Source organism: Bos taurus, chromosome 16 (genome assembly GCF_002263795.3).
Source record: "Bos taurus isolate L1 Dominette 01449 registration number 42190680 breed Hereford chromosome 16, ARS-UCD2.0, whole genome shotgun sequence".
Classification (NCBI taxonomy): domain Eukaryota; kingdom Metazoa; phylum Chordata; class Mammalia; order Artiodactyla; family Bovidae; genus Bos; species Bos taurus.
The window spans coordinates 6,157,041-6,178,125 of NC_037343.1; the positions used below are offsets into that span (position 1 = coordinate 6,157,041).

Here is a 21,085-nt window from a genome sequence, read left to right on the forward strand (position 1 = left end):
GAACACAGCTAAACCTTTCTTGCGGAGAAGGCGATGGCACCCCACTCCAGTACTCTTGCCTGGAAAATCCCATGGACAGAGGAGCCTGGTGGGCTGCGGTCCATGGGGTCGCTAGGAGTAGGACACGACTGAGCGACTTCACTTTCACTTTTCGCTTTCATGCATTGGAGAAGGAAATGGCAACCCACTCCAGTGTTCTCGCCTGGAGAGTCCCGGGGACAGTGGAGCCGGGTGGGCTGCTGTCTCTGGGGTCGCACAGAGTCAGACACGACTCTAGTGACTTAGCAGCAGCAGCAGACCTTTCTTGAGGAGGGCGTGGCAACCCACTCCAGTATTCTTGCCTGGAAAAGCCCATGGACAGAGAACCTGGTGGGCTGCCACCCATACGGTCACAAAATATCAGACACGACTTAGGTAACTGAGCAGGCACACAGACCTTCCTTACTGAAACACAAAAAGGAATTATTCAAGATGAAGTAAAATAATGCTAATTAATTCCATGAAATACATGGTACACTGGTAAATTTAAGTGCACATTCACATTCAGAACACTATAGTACTTTATATGGAATGTTAAACACTTAACTATTTAGGAGTTAAAGTGCAAGAATATAAAAGTAACTATAGCTACAATTATTTTTTAATTAAGTACACACTATAAAAAGAGAAAATCATGACATCAAAAAGATAAAATGGAGAAGGGAAAAAGGAAGGAGATTTAATATATGGTTGTATTCATATATTATCAGCATAAAACACTGCTCTCTCTGAATAATACTTTATGTAAATCTCATGGTAAACAAAGCAGGAATCCATACTAGATTCACAAATGGTAAAGAGAAGTTTATTAAATGCATACTACTATAACAAAAGTTGTAGTAGTATTGTTACAGTACTATAACAAAAATCATGAATTCACAAAGGCAAACAGTCAGAGGAAATGATTTAGGGAACTATAAAACATTCTGTTACAAAAGGTAGTATTAATACATCCTTATCTATCAATAATTACACTAAATATAAAGGAATGCATGAGTGCATACTAAGTAGCTACTGTTGTGTCTGACTCATCGAGACTCAGTGGACTGTAGCCCACCAGGCTCCTCTGTCCATGGGATTTCCCAGGAAAGAATACTGGAGTGGGTTGCCATTTCCCTCTCCACTGTTGTCTTCTATCTCAATGAAGTTCTTAAGCAATTACTTTAAATTACTTATCAGACAAATAGTCCATATCCATTATTTGGGGACAGTAACTGAAAAACTATTGTGTTTCTCTCTAAACATTTTAGTCCTTTATTGTCTGTGTCCCTTGAAGTCTCAGGTTGCTGTTTAAAGAAGCAGTCACTCCCTCCTGCCTTTACAGACTGACTTGGGGAGGGAAGTACACTATCACCCTGATAGGGATTTTGAGACTTTTTCAGACCGTTTTTTAAGGAGACACCTGTCTCATGTACTCAATTCCTCCTAGGAGAGAATTCTGAAGCTCCTATGCTTCTATCAACACAGCAAAGACAGTCTCTGTGCCGACAGTTTTCTGGGTGCTTCCTTGGGACAATGCCAAATGCTCACATTCATGTGCTTTCTCACAGACCCACAGGGACAGGTTGGCTTCTAGATGTCCCACAGGCCATCTGCAAAGGTTGGATGCCACCGTGGAGACCTACACAGGGACCTGGCTCTGGGGAGGGGGATGTGGATGAGATGAGGGGCCCAGGGGTGAGCAGGACCACAAGCACAGTGTCTGCAATGGTTTGGGGCTTCCTGGTGGGGTCTCCACGTGGTCAGTAGGACCCATGTCCCTTGAAGAATTCTAGCCCTGGATGCTGTGCTCCTGGCCTCTCCCCACCCCCAGCCATGCAGGTGACCCCAGTGTCCTGGATAAGGGGAGAGAGAAGTGCGCTGGAAGGTGAGGACACCACCCTTGCTCACATGCTCTTATTTTCCCCACAGGTAAAATCCTGTGCTGAGGGGTCTGTCATCTTTGTGCTCTAGGAGCATGCTGTCGTGTCTCTGTTAGACTCCTGGACCCCCACAAAGATCCTCTTATCCACAAATGATGGTCAAAGTCTGTGTTTATATCAGGAGAGACAGTGAGACTCCTGCCATCTTTCTAACCTCATTTTGTTATTACAGGTTTCTTCTTTGTGGATCTTTTCCTATTTTATTGAGCAGTGTCTATCAATAGGTACATGTATTTTGTTATATACTTATCAAGAAGTATCCATAGGTACACTCACAGATACTTGTAAACAATAAAATTAAATAGGTCCTTTGGGAAAACAAGAGATTGATATAAACTTTTGGAGTGACTAATACAGCTGAGTCTTAGAAAATTATGAACATATTGGGATCTCAGCCCAGTTTACTCACTGACACGGATGCATCTGGGAGGAGGAGACCAGCCACTCTCTGTGCGGGTCATTGTGTTCTGATTATTTTGAAGACTGTAGCCATGATAGCAGCGAACCCTTACTGTTTCACCCTGTACAGCTTTTCTTTCACTACTTGGGGTATATCCATTTTCCAAATTATTGAAAATACATTCTCCTAAGGATCATAAAAATAATATGATGGAAAAAAACATAAATTTGTTAAAATAGAAACTTAAAGATTAACCTTTTAGAATTTAAATGTGAATGCACTAGTATTCAAATATAATATGTAACAATAAAATGAAAGCTACTACCACCTTTGTTACAAATGAAAATCAACATTCCATATTATTTTTCTTTAGTTTATGATTAAAGTATGTATAAATGATGCAGATATTGTTATAAAGTCTCTGCCTCACAGGATTTACATGAAGAGCCTCTAGTAAAGGGAAGATCTGTTTAGATTTTTTTTTTTTTCATAGAACACATCACTTGGCCTTACTGTTGTTACACAACACTTAAATCTACTCACTTGTATACTTTTGTCTCTTCACTCTTTCAAAGACTTATGCATATAAACTTAATAGGTTAACTTACTGAGGCATAGTTCTTCTGGAGACCATCCTTCTGCTGTGCAAGTCAGGTAATCCGAGGAATATTGTGAAGGAGGCACAAAATACTGATCACAGTTATAGAGAAACTATTGATTTACACGTGCTGGAAAGTGTCCTCTGTATGAATGATATAGCCGTCCATGTTTTATTACTGGATAATTACAATGTTTCCCTTGGAATAAAAAAAGTAGAAACAATGTTTTACCTCATTATACAATCAAATAAGAAATTAACATTACCTCTATGAATTACATTTTTGTTCAGTTAATTACACTCACTACATTATGGTTTCTAGGAAAAGAAAAGTTACAGAAAACTCAGATGATTGAAGTATGTAAAGAGGTCCTTGATATTGAAGGTCAAATTATGTCTTGTGAGTCATATCATATAAAATGTGTATGTAGATTCTCTTGGTATAAAACTATAGAGACTTAATAAATGATTTCTCCTTAAGTGCAGAAGTCCTAACCATGGTTGACTAAATTAGCATCTTAGTCAAGAGATGAAAGTACAGATTTTATCTTGTGGCTCATTTGACTTCTTTTTCTTTCTTTTCCATTCTCATCAGAAACCAAAATCCTGACACTTCTTCTCAGACCAAGTCAATGTAGAAAGAAAACAGTGTTGTTTTTTTTTTTTTTTTCCAATTAACATTCATGACTTTAATTTTCTGTTTATTGGAAACATGTGACATATATAGAGAACCACACTAATTTTCATGGATCTAATCACACAGGAAAGTAACATTATTGTTTATCACTCAAACTAGATATTAGGCATCTTTTCCCTTGCTTGTCTAATTGGAGAAATGAACAATCAATGATTCTTAATTTCCAAATGGTTAAAATTAAGGGAAACCCTTGAATGCTTGTGTCTAATTTTAATTGGAGAATGATGCATTTTTCAGTATTTCTGACAAATATTTTAAATGAGGTATAACGTAATTACAATTTGTTTTTAATATATATTTAGTAATTTTCACTTATATGCTTACTAAATTAATTATAAACGTTGAATCTTTGCATATCTTAATCCCTTTTAACAAAGACTTGTTAATTATACCCTCTCAAGGCCTATAGTCTTCATCTCTCATCACTAATAGATTACCCACACTTTTTTGAACCTTCTCTACATTTTTTAGTTTGAAATGCTTATTTAATTTGATTCCACTTAATTAACAGTCTAGGTTTCTTCCCACTACTTTTTGGAGATTAGAATAATTTCTCTTCGTCCTTGAATTTTATAAATTTCACCATATATGTCAAGATATGTATATTTAACAATAATACCATGTTGGGCAAGCTTGAGTCTTTGTATTTGCAGAAGTCAAGTGAAAAGAACTCAACTAACTTTGTCATTACATTGTAGAGGAGAGATTCAAGTCCTGATTATCTGAGTTCAGATCTAGTACAGTTATTCACCTCATTTTGATGATTCATAGAACGTGAATTAATAAAATAATCCACTGAGACTCACTTCCAAAAGGTACACAAAGAAGGCATAATTAAAAGTAAACATCATTACTATCACTGGCCTGAGCTATTTTCCTCCTCTCTTTTTTTTGGTCACATGTGAATCTGTATTTGTCTCTCTAACCAGATCATTTATTGAAGCACATACAATAGTCCACTATGGTCAGAGTGGCACTGACTCTGTCAAGACTCAGAACAACCTCATTCTCCTCTTACACTTCTACCAATACAAGTTCTGGTCTCATGAGCAGCTAAATATCCCATTATTGAGTCCAACCTCACACATGGGTGTCTTTCTGAGTGATGAACCTGTTCCTAATGTGGGTTCACTTTCAGTGCCTCAGTATCATTCCAGGCACATCTCCTCTGCTCCATTAAACTGGCAGATGATACAAAACAGCAATGGAGCAGGCCTGAGAACAAAATCCTGCATCTGATAATCAGCATATTTAATGACATTATGAATATCTGATCAACTATTTAACTGGCCAATTTCCTCATCTTGTCTACAAGAACTTTACAAGGTCCCTTGTGGGATAACTTTGCTGTGATATCAATATATTTGGGTTGATCTGCCATTTTCATAGGCTTCCCCTATGGCTTAGTGGGTAAAGAATCTACCTGTAATGCAGAAGACAAAAGAGATGTAGGTTTGATCCCTGGGTCAATCATATTCCCTTGCAGAAAGAAGTGGCAACCCACTCTTGCCTGGAGAATTCCATGGGCAGAGGAGCCTGGAGGACTATAGTCTAAAGGGTCGCAAAGAGTTGAACATGATTGAGGGACTAAGCACACAGCACCATTTTCATAAATCCATCTTAAGCAAGTTTAAATATCTTTAGTATAATACTTATGTAGATTGAAATCTGTTTAATACTGCTAATACCTTCATTTTAAGAGAAATTATGGTTCGAAAAATCACTTTAGATTTATGTTTGTAATTACTGGTAAGGTCATTGACCTGTTTTATAAAGTTACAGTTTTCTTTCCTGGAATAACCAGTTTAAGTATGCCAAAATTTTATGATATACTGTTAGAAAAAAGAGTATTGTTACTATAGAGGCAGGAAAGAAGTTGAGGAGTAAAGGAAGCATCCCCAGAAAATACTCTGATAAGTTGACCTGACGTTTTTCTATATGTGATGGTTTTAAGAAAGTCCACAACACTTTCCACACTCCTCTCTCCAAATATTAGAGCTTAAGTCCTCTCTACGGAGTGTGCAGGACTTAGTGACCATTTCTCATGATTACACATGACTGACGTGACAATGTGACAAACTCATACCTGGTGTGGAAGCTTCCTCCTCCCTGTCTGCCGTCAATGGCCCTGAGGAAAGCAGTCTCTCAAGCAACCTGCCCAGATGACCACGTGGTCAGGTGCTGAGGCCTCCACCAAAAGCCAAGAGAGCGAGCCAACTTGGAAGCAAAGCCTTCAGCCCAGCTGAGTGTCCAGGTGACAGCGGCCCAGGCATTTACCCAGTTGCCCCCCAAACAGAGTGATGCATAACTAGCCAGAGAAGCCCTTTCTTTATTCTTGACCACAGGTGCTCTAAGAATTTGGAGGTGTATTGTCTTAAGCCAATATGTTTTCTGGAAAAATTTTTAATTAGGACTATGTATCTAATACAATGGGCATCCCAGTTGGTGCTAGTGGTAAAGAAGGAACCCACCTGCCAATGCAGGAGACATAGTAGAGGGAGGTTCAATCCTTGGGTTTGGATGATCCCCTGGAGGCGGGCATGGCAACCCACTCCAGTATTCTTGCCTGGAAAATTCCATGGACAGAGAAGCCTGGTGGGCTACAGTCGATGGGGAGGCAAAGAGTCAGACATGACTGAAGCGACTTAGCATGCAGGCACGCAGGCATCTACAACAATAGGTGTTAGGTGATGTGAGTTTTACTTAATGGCTTGAATCTGATATTACAATTATTTTGCATGCTAAAAATTTCATAAGTGCACCCATAAATTCTGAAAAAAAAAAACTTTGCTTAAATATTCCAACATTTAGCTTTAAGACCACTTTTGGAAAGAGTTCAGTTGTTAATGAGAAGAGAAGTGTTGCACTGGAATATCTGGTGAAGATTTGTCAAAATTTCACATTTCTCTTTCATATTGTGTACTCTTTCTCCTCTTGTTTGGAAGTATGCCTGTAGTCTTATTCTAGTTGATTAATAAACCATCACTCATATACCTGAGAATCAGGAGAAACAATTCATGTCTGCCTGCTCCTCATCAGGAATAATCGTGATGCAGCCTTTCTTATAAGTGATCTGGGGCCTGAGCTGCTTTTATTTGTAACACTAAGGACTAGACAGGGAGCTTTATTGTGCTGTAAATGTTGTTCACGAAGAAAATTGCCAAATGGACTAAAATAACATGTAACAAATTATAAGATGAATAATGCAGAGTGATGCATATTCTATTCACACCTTGAGTTTCACAAGGTATCATAAAACTCATTAGAGCTTTCATTTACAAAAACTTGAAGACAAATGTATTATTAAAGAAAATGAAAGACAAAACATCATAATGAAGAACATATAGTTTTGTATTTTGGAGTAAAATCTTTGTTTTTAATATGATTTAATTACTTATATTAATACATTTATATAATTTTACTTTTGTTTTTCATTTTTATTGGAGTTGCTTTAAAATGTTGGGTTAGCTTCTGCTGTACATGAAAACAAATCTGTTATATGAATATATATATATATATAAAATATCCCCTTTTCTTGGATTTCCTTCCCATTTATGTCACCAGAGAGCATTGAGGGGAGCTGCCTATGAAACACAGTAAGTTCTCAGTAGTTACCTATTTTATTCACAACAGCCAGGACATGGAATCAACCTAAATGTCCATCAACAGCAGAAGAGATGTAGAAGAAGTGGTACATATATACAATGAAATACTACTCAGCCATAAAAAGCAATGAAATTGTGCAATTTGCAGAGACATGGATAGACCTAGAGACTGTCATATAGAGTGAAGCAAGTCAGAAAGAGAAAAATAAATATTGTATAATATTCCTTATATATGGAATCTAGAAAAATGCTACAGATGAACTTATTTGCAAAGCAAAAATAGAGATATAGGCATAAAGAATGGATATATGGATACAAGGGGGCCCAAGAGTAGAAGAATGAATTGGGAGATTGAGCCTGACATATATACACTATTGTGTAAAAAATAGATAACTAATGAAAAGAACTTATAAGTTTATTTATTTTTTTTGCTTTTTCTTTTTTTTTTTAATTTTATTTTATTTTTAAACTTTACAATATTGTATTAGTTTTGCCAAATATCGAAATGAATCTGCCACACGTATACCCGCGTTTAAAGTTTAAAAATAAAAGAGACAAGTTTTTTTAAGGTTGTCAACATTTACATTTCTCTCTGAAAATAATTCTAAATATATTGGCACTACACTGGAAATTAAGACCGTATTCCACATTTTGTAAAAGGAAAATATATCTGGTACCTAAGCTGGTTTTTAAAAACTAACAGTGATGTTAATGACCTTTAATAGATTTATTAAGCTATAATCACAATACAGTCAACAGAACATATTTAAAATGAGATTTGAACCTACAAAAATCACCATATGTAAAAGTATAAAAATAACCATTGTTCTCCAGAGCTTTCTCATATTACAAGTAAGACTCTCCTAAACATTCTGGAATTATAATCTACTTTTCTGTGACGCATTTTCTATTCAAATTTTCATGAGCGTATTCACATGACCCCATAATCTACATAGAGTACCTTTTTGCACTGTGGAACTCAGATGACATTGAAAAGTATTCATTTTGTTTTCCCCTTTTAGGTGAATATCTGATCATTTTTCCATTAAGGTATTCTTATGGTTATCTCACAGTACAGACTATTTTAACCAGTTTATTCAATCAAAAATATACACAAAAGAAAGTAGATCTGAGTGTTCACATCTGTTTCAACTTACCCTGTCCATGAGCAGTGTAAAACCACAAGGTGAGGACACTGATTAACAACAACATGTTAGATTTTCCCAGAGGTACATTCACACAAATACTCCAGTTGCACTGTTTAGGGTTCAAAAATCTGCTTCATTTGCAGTTACCTAGTGTGACTGAATTTATGCATTACAATGATACTACTTAATTAGTGCCATTTAATAAATATCAAAGTTCAAAATTTTGAAATGTCCCTAACTTGTTTCTGTTGGTAGTTTCACAATAAGTTATTGTATTCATCACCTGATATCTAAGTGCACAACTTTCTGTGGCTAATATGGACTGTCTCCAAAGCCATATATCAGATACTAACTTTCAATAATATATTTCAGGAGAGTAGGTGAGGTTTTTCCCAGCCATTTGGGTCATCCATATTTTCATGGACTTAGGAAAGTGAATAGATTTTAAAATATATATATAGTAGAGCTTAAAAACAATCATATCAATTATAGCACAATCCCTTCCTTTACATGCTATTTATGTGTGGGTTTTATGATTATCAATTTTTCCAACTTTGTTAACATATAATTGACATAAAGCACTGCATAAATTTAAGGTGTATGGCCTAATCATGTCATTTACATATATCCTGAAATGATTACAACAATAAGGTTTGTGAATATCCATCATCTCATATGGATATAAAATTAAAGAAAAAAGGATTTGTGATGAGAACTCAGGACTTACCATCCTATTAACTTTCATACTTCAGACACAGCAGAATTAGTCATATTAACCATGTTGTACACTACATCCTTAGTACTAATCTATCTCACAGCAGGAAGTTGGTACCTTCTGACTGGCTTCATCCAGTTCCCCTATGTCCAGCCCTAGCCTATAGTAACCACAAATGAGATCTCTTTTTCAAAGTATTTGTTTGTTCTTTTAAGTACAGTTGGCCTACAACATTGTATTACTTTCTGTTACACAGTGTAGTGATTCCATGTTTCTGTCCATTTCAAAATAATTGCTACAGTAAGTCTAATTACAATCGAGCAAGATTTTTAAAATTGCATAATTATTGACTATATGCTCCACACTGAATATTTCATGTTTATAACTCATCTATTTTGCACCTGAAAGTTTATCCCCTTAATCTCTCCCTCACCAGAGGATCTGGAGTACATCCCCTTAAAAAGACACATACAGAATTGTTCATTGCAGCTTTATTCATAAATGGCAAAAATGCAAATGGTTCCCATGAACATTCAGAAAATGGATAAAATATTTGTAGCATTTTCATACAACTGATTAATAGTCACTAATTTAGAAAATGATAGCAGTTTGGGATAATCTCACAGCTCTTGTAAATGGAAAAAAAATCAAACACACTCACTAAGTATGTATCTTATAATTTCAATGGTAGGCTTTCAAAAGGTGGAAACCCTCATCATGAAGGCGGTGCCTACAAGGTAAGGTGTATTACAGAATGGGAAGAGACACAAGGAAACCTGATGATGTGCTGGACATTTACTCAATTTAGTCCTGGGTGATGCTGAAGCTGAGGCTCCAGTACTTTGGCCACCTTATGCAAAGAATTGACTCATTGGAAAAGACTCATGCTGGGAGGGATTGGGGGCAGGAAGAGAAGGGGACAACAGAGGATGAGATGGCTGGATGGCATCACTGACTCGATGGACGTGAGTTTGAGTGAACTCCGGGAGTTGGTGATGGACAGGGAGGCCTGGTGTGCTGCGATTCATGGGGTCGCAGAGTCGGACACGACTGAGTGACTGAACTAACTAACTAACTAATAGTTACACAGGCATACATGTGTGTTAAAAAAAATATCAATCAGATTAAGATTAACTTTAGGTGTTTAGCTATTTATATGTTTAACTTTGCTTAAAAAATTACCATTTTCAGAATAAAATGTAAATTTAAAAGTTACAATCCAATCCAGAGGACACATCTTGTGTCTCAAATCAAAAGGACTTGAGAGAGCCTTGAGTCTTTATCCCCAAACACAAGAATTTGGGGCTATTGGTAATACTACATTCTATTGAATAATATGAAATCCTATATGAAAAATTAAACAAATTTGTGAATGGGGTGCTATTTTCACTTTAAACATTTTAATGTTTCTTTTTTTAATGGATACTTTCTATAAAAATAATTATGGGCATTTCCATAAGCTAAAATTTCCATACAACTTATGGTTTCATAGAGAAAACTACAGATCATTTTAATGTTTATCAATAAAAGAATGTTGAAAAAAAAGAGAAAAAGTTAAAAGTTATTGTTTTCCTTCAAAAGTTCATTTTTCATTGAACCCAAACCTCCACTCCAAAAAGAAATAGTGTAGTTATGGAAGATGGAGAGACTTCAAAAGGGATGAAGGAACATTTGAGATGATGAAAATATTCTACATCTTGATTATAGAGTAGCTGTATAGATGTACTGGGAAGGAAATGGAAACCTACTCCACTATTATTGCCTGGAAAATACCATGGACAGAGGAGTTTGGCAGGCTACACTCCATGGGTTTGCAAGAGTTGGACACAGCCTGTTAACTAAACCATGACATAAATATATATATTTTATGAGACTCACCATATTGCATATTTAGAATAGCCACATTAAAAATGTCTTCTCTGTAAAGGTAATGGGAAGTTCTTAGAGCTCTAGGTGACTAAAAGGAAGGGGAAAATAGAAGGCCTTTAGAATTCTCCAAAGAAGCTAAAAGACCAAGGCAATAATAGAAGAGCATTTTCATAAAAGTTAAGAAAAGAAAATGAAAACCAAGAGTTTCATATCCATACAACCAGACAGCCAAGTATTAAACTACAGAAAATAATTTTAAATGTGCAAGAACTCATAGGACACTATTGATATACAGATGCACACATTCCGTGGCTATAGCTACATGCTTAGTCACCCAGTCCTGTCTGACTTTTGCTATCCTTTGGATTTTAGCCCACCAATCTCCTCTGTCCATGAGATTTTCCAGGCAAGAATAAGGGTGAAGATTTCCATTTCTCCCTCCACAGAATCTTCACAACCCAGGAATCAAACTAGTGTTTCCTCTGTCTCCTGAACTGCAGGCAGATTTTTTAAACATTGAGCCATCAGGGAACTGCCTCCATGCATGTAAGGGGCACCTTAAATATGGACTCTACTTTATTCCACCTGAATGAAGAGTTTGAAAGAATAGAAAGAAGAGATAAGAAAGCATCCTTAAGTGAACAATGCAAAGAAATAGAGAAAAGCAATAGAATGGTAAAGAGTAAAGATCTTTTCAAGAAAATAGAGATACAAAAGGAACTTTTCATGCAAAGATGGGCACTGAAGGATAGAAACAGTTGGACCTAATAGAAGCAGAAGATATTAAGAAGAGGTGGCAGGGATATATAGAAAATCTGTACAAAAAAGGTCTTAATGACCCGGATAACCATGATGGTGTGATCACTCACCTAGAGCCAGAAATCCTGGAGTGTGAAGTCAAGTGGGCCTGAGGAAGCATTACTACAAACAAAGCTAGTGGAGGTGATGGAGTTCCAGCTGTGCTATTTCAAATCCTAAAAGTTAATGCCAATAAAGTGTTGCACTCAATATGCCAGCTAATTTGGAAAACGCAGCAGAGGCCCCAGGACTGGAAAAGGTCAATTTTCTTTCTAATCTCAAAGAAGGACAATGCCAAAGAATGTTCAAACTATCACATAATTATGTTCATTTCACATATTGTCAATATACTGCTCAAAATATTTCAAGCTAAGCTTCAACAGTATGTGAACTGAACTGAGACTTCCAGATCTATAAGCTGGATTTAGAAAAGGAGGAAGAACCAGAGATCAAATTTCCAGCATCCATTAGATCATTGATAAAGCAGGGGATTTCCAGAAAAACATATATTTCTGCTTCACTAACTACTCTAAAGCCTTTGACTTTGTGGATCACAACAAACTGTGGAAAACTCAAGAGATGGGCATTCCAGACCACCTTGGATACCTGTACACAGGTCAAGAAGCAAGAGTTAGAACCAGACATGGAACAATGAGCCAGTTCCAAATTGGGATAGGAGTACATCAAGGCTGTATATTGCCACCCTGTTATTTAACTTTATGTGGAGTACCTCATGCGAAATGCTGGGATGGATGACTCACAAGCTGAAATCAAGATTGCTGGATAAATATTAACAACCTCAGATGTGCCGATGACACCAGCTCTTTCCAGAGAGCCAAGATGAACTGAAGAATCTCTTGATGAAGGTGAAAAAATAGAGTGAAAAAGCTGGCTTAAACCTCAACATGAAAAAGCTAAGATTATGGCACCCAGTTCCATCACTTCATGGGAAATAGATGGGGAAACAATGAAAATAGAGACAGATTTCATTTTTGAGGACTCAAAAATCACTGACAAGAGTTACTGCAGCCTCAAAAAAAAAAAAAAAAAAAAAAAGCCTGCCCCTTGGAAGAAAAGCTATGACAAATGTAGATAGAATTTTAAAAAGCATCACTTTGCCAAAAAAGGTCTGCATAGTCAAGCTATGGTTTTTCCAGTAATCATGTATGGATGTGAGAGTTGGATCATAAAGGAGGCTGTGTGCCAAAGAATTGATGCTTTCAAACAGTGGTGTTCTCCTGAGAGTCCCTTGGAGGGCGATGAAATGAAACCAGTCAATCCTAAAGGAAATCCACCCTGTATATTCATTGGAAGGACTGATGCTGAAGCTGAAAATCCAATACTTTGGCCACCTGATGTGAAGAGCTAACTCATTGGAAAAGACCCTGATGTTGGGAAAGATTGAGGGCAGGAGGAGAAGGGGTTGATAGAAGATGAGATGATTGGATGGCATCATTGACCCAATGGGTTTCAGTTTGAGCAGACTCCTAGAGATAGTGAGAGACAAGAAAGCCTGGTGAGGTGCTGTCCAAGGGGTTGCAAATAGTGGGACACAAGTGACTGAACAACAAATGAAGCTTATTCCACCAGATGGCACTGTTCATTCTCTAAAGAAGGGTTTTTTGTTTTTTTGTTTTTAATTATTTTGTGGGCAAGGTAGGAAGGGGTCTTGAAGATTCTGAGACTCTTTTTGCTTTAATATACATTTCAAAAGATGACGTGGGAAATAGGCAATATCATGATCTTAAACATTTTGTATATTTTTTCCAGAGCTGAGACTGAAATAAGAACTGGGCCATGGATAGACTTATATTTGTATGAATTAAATATTCTGCAAAGTAGAAAGAATGCAACCAAATCATGGCAGGAGAAGGAAGAGATGAAGGGAATATAACACTGACCACTGAGAAGTAGGTGAGTGTTCAAACATCCCACTTACACCTGGCAGTAAGATGTCAAATAGTTGAGTATAATGAAAACAAGAATGGTGTTCTATGAAATGTACTATACAGGTTTAGACATATTGAAAAGACACAATACTTTCTCAGATAACAAAGTAAGTGTAACAATAACCCTGTATGCGAGACAGCAAAAGAGACACTGATGTATAGAACAGTCTTTTGGACTCTGTGGAAGAGGGAGAGGGTGGGATGATTTGGGAGAATGGCATTGAAATATGTATAATATATAGGAAACGAGTTGCCAGTCCAGGTTCAATGCACGATACTGGATGCTTGGGGCTGGTGCACTGGGACAACCCAGAGGGATGGTATGGGGAGGGAGGAGGGAGGAGTGTTCAGGATGGGGAACACATGTATACCTGTGGAGGATTCATTTCGATATATGGCAAAACCAATACATTATTGTAAAGTTAAAAAATAAAATTAAATTTAAAAAAAAGTAAGTGTAAAAGCACAAAAAGAGAGGAGTGTATATATCAACATAAGATGCTATAGCAAAGTTTACACCAAACATGAGTCATATCTATAAGCATGTACAGTGTGAAATTGTCTAATAAAGAAAGGGTCCTTCAACTGATTTAACCTTATTCTGTCCATATACAAGGAGCACACCTAATCAGAGTGACCTAGGAAACTAAACCTGGTTTATGCACTGCAATTGGCCAGGCTTGGAGGAGAAAGAGACAGGGAGAGACATGGAGAGTGAGACAGAGTATTATGAGGTTAGAATTTAGATTTAACAAGAATTTTTTGGACTCCAAAATCACTGCAGATGGTGATTGCAGCCATGAAATTAAAAGACGCTTACTCCTTGGAAGGAAAGTTATGACCAACCTAGATAGCATATTCAAAATCAGAGATATTACTTTGCCAACAAAGGTCCATGTAGTCAAGGTTATGGTTTTTCCAGTGGCCATGTTTGGATGTGAGATTTGGACTGTGAAGAAAGCTGAGTGCTGAAGAGTTGATGCTTTTGAACTGTGGTGTTGGAGAACACTCTTGCATGTCCCTTGGACTGCAAGGAGCTCCAACCAGTCCATCCAAAAGGAGATCAGTCCTGGGTGTTCATTGGAAGGACTGATGCTGAAGCTGAAACTCCAATACTTTGGCCACCTCATGCAAAGAGTTGACTCATTGGAAAAGACTCTAATGCTGGGAGGGATTGGGGGCAGGAGGAGAAGGGGACGACAGAGGATGAGATGGCTGGATGGTATCACTGACTTGATGGACATGAGTTTGAGTGAACCCTGGAAGTTGGTGATAGACAGGGAGGCCTGGCGTGCTGTGATTCATGAGGTCTCAAAGCGTCAGACACGACTGAGCAACTGAACAGAACTGAACTGAAAGGAACAAATGGCTCAGCAGGTAAAGAATCTGCCTGCAATGCAGGAGACACAGGAGATGCAGGTTGGATCCCTGGCTCGGGAAGATCCACTGCAGTACTCTTGTCTGAAGAATTCCTTGGACAGAGGAGCCTGGTGGGCTACTGTCCATGAGGTTGCAAGGAGTCTGAGAGGAGTGAGCGAATAAGCTCATGATCAAGCACACAGAGGAATAAAGGACATTGCACAATGCAAAAAGTCCAAATCACAATAAAAACTTACCGGGAAACTTATGGTAGATCCAGAAACATGAGGTTCTACTGCTCCTGGATGCACCTTCAGCTTGGAACCTCTCCTCTGTTGTTGGAGATACGGTTTTGCTGTTAGTTCTGGGTCTAGAGAAGAAGAAGAACAGGCTAACAGGAATCTAACAGGATTTTCTCTCTGGATCACCAGATCTCCACGTGGAGATGTCTCACCAGATCTGTGTCTCTAACTACTGTGGGCAACTGCCTCACTGGTAGAGCTGGAGAAATCTTGTTTCTGATTTCCCACTCCAATCTATGGGCAAAACTCAGGGAAAACCTGCAAACCAAAGAGTGTGAAACATAGTTTATAAGTGCTAACCTCTAAGAGGGCATAGCAGTGTGTAGAAGGTGGATGCGGTGCTTGGCAACACCAGTAAATAATCAGTGTAGTTCAACATTGTCCACCACAATAACAACAACGATGCTTCTACATAATAATATTAAATCTGTCTCCTAAAATGAAGATTCCTTTGTTCCCTTTCTATAGACTGAAGTCAAAACTTCCAAGAGTCACCTTTTTTATATTTGGTGACATTATTACCTTGTTTAATTTACTCACATCTTCACACAGGTGTCTTGTATTTTGAAAAAGGGAATGATTTTTCTTTTTTTTTTTTTAACTTTACAATATTGTATTGAAAAGGGAATGATTTTTCTTTAAAACCATAAGGGCAAAGAGGAAAACATAGCTAAAAATTTACAAGTATATTTACAAGAATCAAACTAGAAAGCACAATGAAGCAATCCTCAAAGCAGAGTCAAAAGTAGACTCTGTTGAAATTATAAATTCGTTTTTCTACACCTGATAGTATATCTGCCTTGTATTCAGCCAGAAATGAAAATGTCCATGTCCCTTTCCTTGTGGGGTTAACCTAAACTTCATTTCCAAGTGGTCAGAATCTAGAGGGATCTCACACTTAATCAGTTCCTGCTGTCTTCTATTAACCTTTATAGGAACATGGAAAAGTGCAAAGGAGAAGACTCAGAGAATATCCTCATCCAAATATAATTTCCTGTCCACATCATGTAGTAATAGACAATGACCATTTGTTGGCTGAGTTCAATGTCCCCAGCCTGTGTTCATATCGATCTCTGCACCTGACAGTTCAATGACATAAGAGGCTTAAGATAGTTACTTTCCACTTCCAGGAAAGGGAAATATCCATATTTCTGGTGAAAAGACCTTATACTATGACCTAAACCTTGCACTTGGCAGAATAAGAAAACGTAAGCCTGGAAAAAGAATGTTATTAGTGACTGTACATCTTAACAAATGCAGACAAAATTTTAATCAACACAACCTAACACTAATACTTGGTTAAAAAGAAATACAAGAAATAAAGTTCTTGCAAAGACAAATAGAAAATGTTTTTGTTCAATCATTTTATAGCCATTGATATGATACAGTGCCAATATGTTAGCACCCCAACAAACTTACAACACTGTTAGGGTTTGTGATGTTGTGGTTTTCAATAAAAAAAGATATAGTTGGTCTTTGTCCCCTTTTGGGGCACAGAACTCTAGAAACTCTTGGAATTTCCTATATGTCTTTTGTTATGTTAATACAGTGACTTTTGGAAATCTTCTAATGATGGAGGCTAGTTCCCCAGGGAACCATCCATATGACTAGATGGTTGAAACAAAGATCCCACCATCCTGAGGTCCAGCGAAGGGCAAGGGACTGGAGGTTTCATCAATTAGCAATGAGGTGAATAAATAAATAATTTATGCCCATGTAGTAATGCGTTGGTTCTGAGAACCTCCAGGACTCATAGCTTAGAGGAATTGGGAGTGTGGAGCCCTGGAAGAGCATGGAAGCTCTGCACTTAGTAGGTTCCTTCTGTCTTCTATTAACTTCTAGCACACTTTGCCCTGGGCCTCCCTTCCATCTGGCTGGTCATGAGTTAATCTAATTAGTTTATTTTGAGTTCCAGGGGCCACACTAGCAAGTAACTGAACCTGAAGATGAAGTTGTAGCTACCTCCAATCTTAATGATTAGACCAGAAGTGCATGGTCATGTGGATTTGTGATAGGCTTCTGAAGTGGGGAGGGCGGCATGTTTGTGGGACTAGGCCCTTAACCTCTGAGATCTGAAGCTGTTTCAGGTAGATGGTATTATTATGTACTAAATTGTAGCATACCCAGCTTGTGTTGGAGAATTGCTTTTAATATGGGAAAAAAAAAACACACATCATGATATAAAAGATCATCAAACCACTTGAATAGCATATTTCAGTTGGGATAACAAATAGACTTGTCCTCAGTGGAAATAAACTTACAGCTAAGTGTGGTAACTGAAAATGTTCAATTTCACAAACTGAATTTTGCACAGTTTCAATTAAGCTTCTTGTTTTCCCTCCCACTGTTTCCTTCATATGTGGTTGTTGTTGTTGTTCAGTCACTCAGTCATGTCTGACTCTTTGCAACCCCATGGACTGCAGTATACCAGGCTTCCCTGTCCTTCTTAAGTACCATTTACTAACTTGACACCTGTCTAGGTTTGTCGTAACTCTCTTTAAAGGAGCAAGCATGTTTTAATTTCATGGCTGCAGTCATCAAGACAGTGTACTGAAAGCAGAGACATCAGATGCCTGACAAAGGCCCATTCAGTCAAAGCTATGGTTTTTCCAGTAGTCATGTATGGATCTGAGAGTTGCACCATAAAGAAAGTTGAGCACTGAGGAAATGATGCTTTTGAATTGCAGTGCTGACGAAGACTCTTGAGAGTCTTTGAAGTGTAAGATCAAACCAGTCAATCCTAAAGGAAATCAATCCTGAATATTCATTGGAAGGAGTGATGCTGAAGCTGAAGATCCAATACTCTGGCCACCTGATACAAAGAGCTGACTCATTGGAAAAGACCCTGATGCTGAGAAAGATTGAAGGCAAAAGAAGGGGGTGGCAGAGGATGAGATGTGTTAGATATCATTACTAGCTCAATGGACAGGAAAGACTTCAGGAGACAGTAGAGGACAGAGGAGCCTGGCATGCTACAGTCCATGGGGTCACAGAGTCAGACACTTGTTAGTGATTGATCAACAGCAAACCTGAAACCTGACCTTGTATGAGTAACTGAACTGTGCCATTTCTTAAAGTTTTAGGGGAGAACTTCCTGCTTCTTTTCTTTTTAAAATATATTTATTTGTTTTAATTGATTCATGATTGCATTACAATATTGGTTTGAATCTGTCATACATGAACATGAATTGACCATAGTTGTACATTCATCCCCTCCCTCGTGAATCTCCCTCCACCTCTCACCCATTCCCACCCCATCTAGGTTATTACAGAGCCCTGGTCTGTGTTCCCTGAGTCATACAGCAAATTCCCATTGGTATCTGTTTACATATGTTAGTATATATGCATCCATGCTGCTCTCTCCATTCATCTCACCCTCTCCCTCTTCTCCCCCACCCTTGTCCATAAGCCTGTATCTCCATTGCTGCTCTGTGAACAGGTTCATCAGTACCATGTATGTACCAGTATACATTAATATACAATACAGGTTTTTCTCTTTCTCACTTACTTCACTCTGTATAATAGGCTCTAGGTTCATCCACCTCATTAGAACTGACTCAAATGCACTCCTTTTTATGACTGAGTAGTTTCCATTGTCGGAGAAGGCAATGGCACCCCACTCCCGTACTCTTGCCTGGAAAATCCCATGGACAGAGGAGCCTGGTGGGCTGCAGTCCATGGGGCTGCTAAGAGTCGGACACGACTCAGCGACTTCACTTTCACTTTTCACTTTCATGCATTGGAGAAGGAAATGGCAACTCACTCCAGTGTTCTTGCCTGGAGAATCCAGGGACGGGGGAGCCTGGTGGGCTGCCGTCTCTGGGGTCGCACAGAGTCAGACACGACTGAAGTGACTTAGCAGCAGCAGCAGTATTCCATTGTATATGTGTACCATAGCTTCTTTGTCTATTAAACTGTCAACGGATATCTAGGTTGTTTGCATGCATGTCTATCGTATATAGTGCTACAATGAACAGTACAGGTGTCTTTTTTAGTTTTGATTTCTTCAGGGTATATACCTAGTCGTGGTATTGCTAGGCCATAGGGTGGTTTTATTACTAGTTTTAAGGAATGTCCATACTATCTGCCATAGTGGCTGTATGAATTTACATTCCCACCAGAAGTGCAGAAACGTTCCCTTTCTCCAGACCCTCTTCAACACTTATTCTTTATGAATTTTTTGATTATGGCCATTTGGTCTGGTGTGAGGTGATATCTCATAGTAGCTCTGATTAGCATGTCTCTAATAATGAGTGCTATTTATGGATTTATTAGCCATCTGTAGGTTTCTTGGAGAAATATCTGTTTAGGTATTTTGCCCACTTTCTGATGGGCTTGTTTGTTTTTCTGGTATTGAGTTGTATGAGTTGCTTGCATAATTTGGAAATTAATAATTCAGCAATTGTTTCCTTTGCTATTATTTTGTTCCATCCTGAGGGTTGTCTTTTCACTTTGTTTATAGATTCCTTTGCTGTGAAAAATCTTATAAGTTTAATTAGGTCCCACTTATTTATTTTTGGTTTTATTTCCATTATTTTAGGAGGTGAGTCATGAAAGATCATGCTGCAATTTATGTCATACAGTATTCTGCCTATGTGTTCTTCTAAGAGTTTTATAGTGTCTGGTCTTAAATTGAAAACATTTAGCTTTTATCCATTTGTGTTTATCTTTGTGTATAGTGTTATGAAGTGTTCTAATCATTCTTCTGCATGTAGTTGTCCAGTTCTTCCAGCATCAGTTATTGGAGAGACTATATTTTCCCCATTGTATATTCTTGCCTCCTTTTTCAGAGATAAGGTGCCCATGGATGTGTGGGTTTCTGTCTCGGCTTTCTATCTTGTTCCATTGGTCTATACTTCTGTTTTTGTGCCAGTGCCATGCTCTCTAGATGACTATAGCTTTGTACTATAGTCTGAAATCACAGAAATTGATTCCTCCAGCTCTAGTCTCCATTCTTTTTTTTAAAATTTTTTTAATTGGAGGCTAATTACTTTACAATATTGTAGTGGTTTTTGTTATACATTGACATGAATGAGCCATGAGTTTACATGTGTTCCCCATTCTGAACCCCCCTCCCACCTCCCTCCCCATCCCATCCCTCTGTGTCATCCCAGTACACCAGCCCTGAACACCCTGTCTCATGCATAAAACCTGGACTGATGATCTGTTTCACCTATGATATATACATGTTTCAGTGTATTCTCTCAGATCATCCCACCCTCACCTTCTCCCACAGAGTCCAAAAGATTGTTCTATGTATCTGTGTCTCTTTTGCTTTCTTGCATACGGGATTATCATTACGATGTTTCTAAATTCCATATATATGGGTTAGTATACTGTATGACAGGAGAAGGCAATGGCAACCCACTCCAGTACTCTTGCCTGGAAAATCCCATGGATGGAGGAGTCTGGTAGGCTACAGTCCATGGGGTCTCTAAGAGTCAGACATGACTGAGCGACTTCACTTTCACTTTTCACTTTTATGCACTGGAGAAGGAAATGGCAACCCACTCCAGTGTTCTTGCCTGGAGAATCCCAGGGGCAGCGGACCCTGGTGGACTGCCTTCTATGGGGTCGCACAGGGTTGGACACCACTGAAGCGACTTAGCAGCAGCAGCATACTGTATGAAGACCTACAAGACCTTTTAGAACTAACACCCAAAAAAGATGTCCTTTCATTATAG

The 21,085-nt window shown here is 38.2% G+C and overlaps 1 protein-coding gene across 1 annotated transcript in view; it reads right to left on the minus strand.

Annotated features, from left to right (window-relative positions):
* The window catches only part of LOC781004 (complement factor H-like), a 75,045-nt gene extending 56,190 nt beyond the window's left edge, over nucleotides 1-18,855 (minus strand). The window contains 4 exon segments of the mRNA XM_024976667.2: nucleotides 2,371-2,547; nucleotides 2,970-3,072; nucleotides 15,357-15,469; nucleotides 18,777-18,855. Of these exon segments, the coding sequence (XP_024832435.2) occupies nucleotides 2,371-2,547; nucleotides 2,970-3,072; nucleotides 15,357-15,469; nucleotides 18,777-18,855 (472 nt within the window).
* Between the last annotated feature and the right edge of the window lie 2,230 nt (nucleotides 18,856-21,085).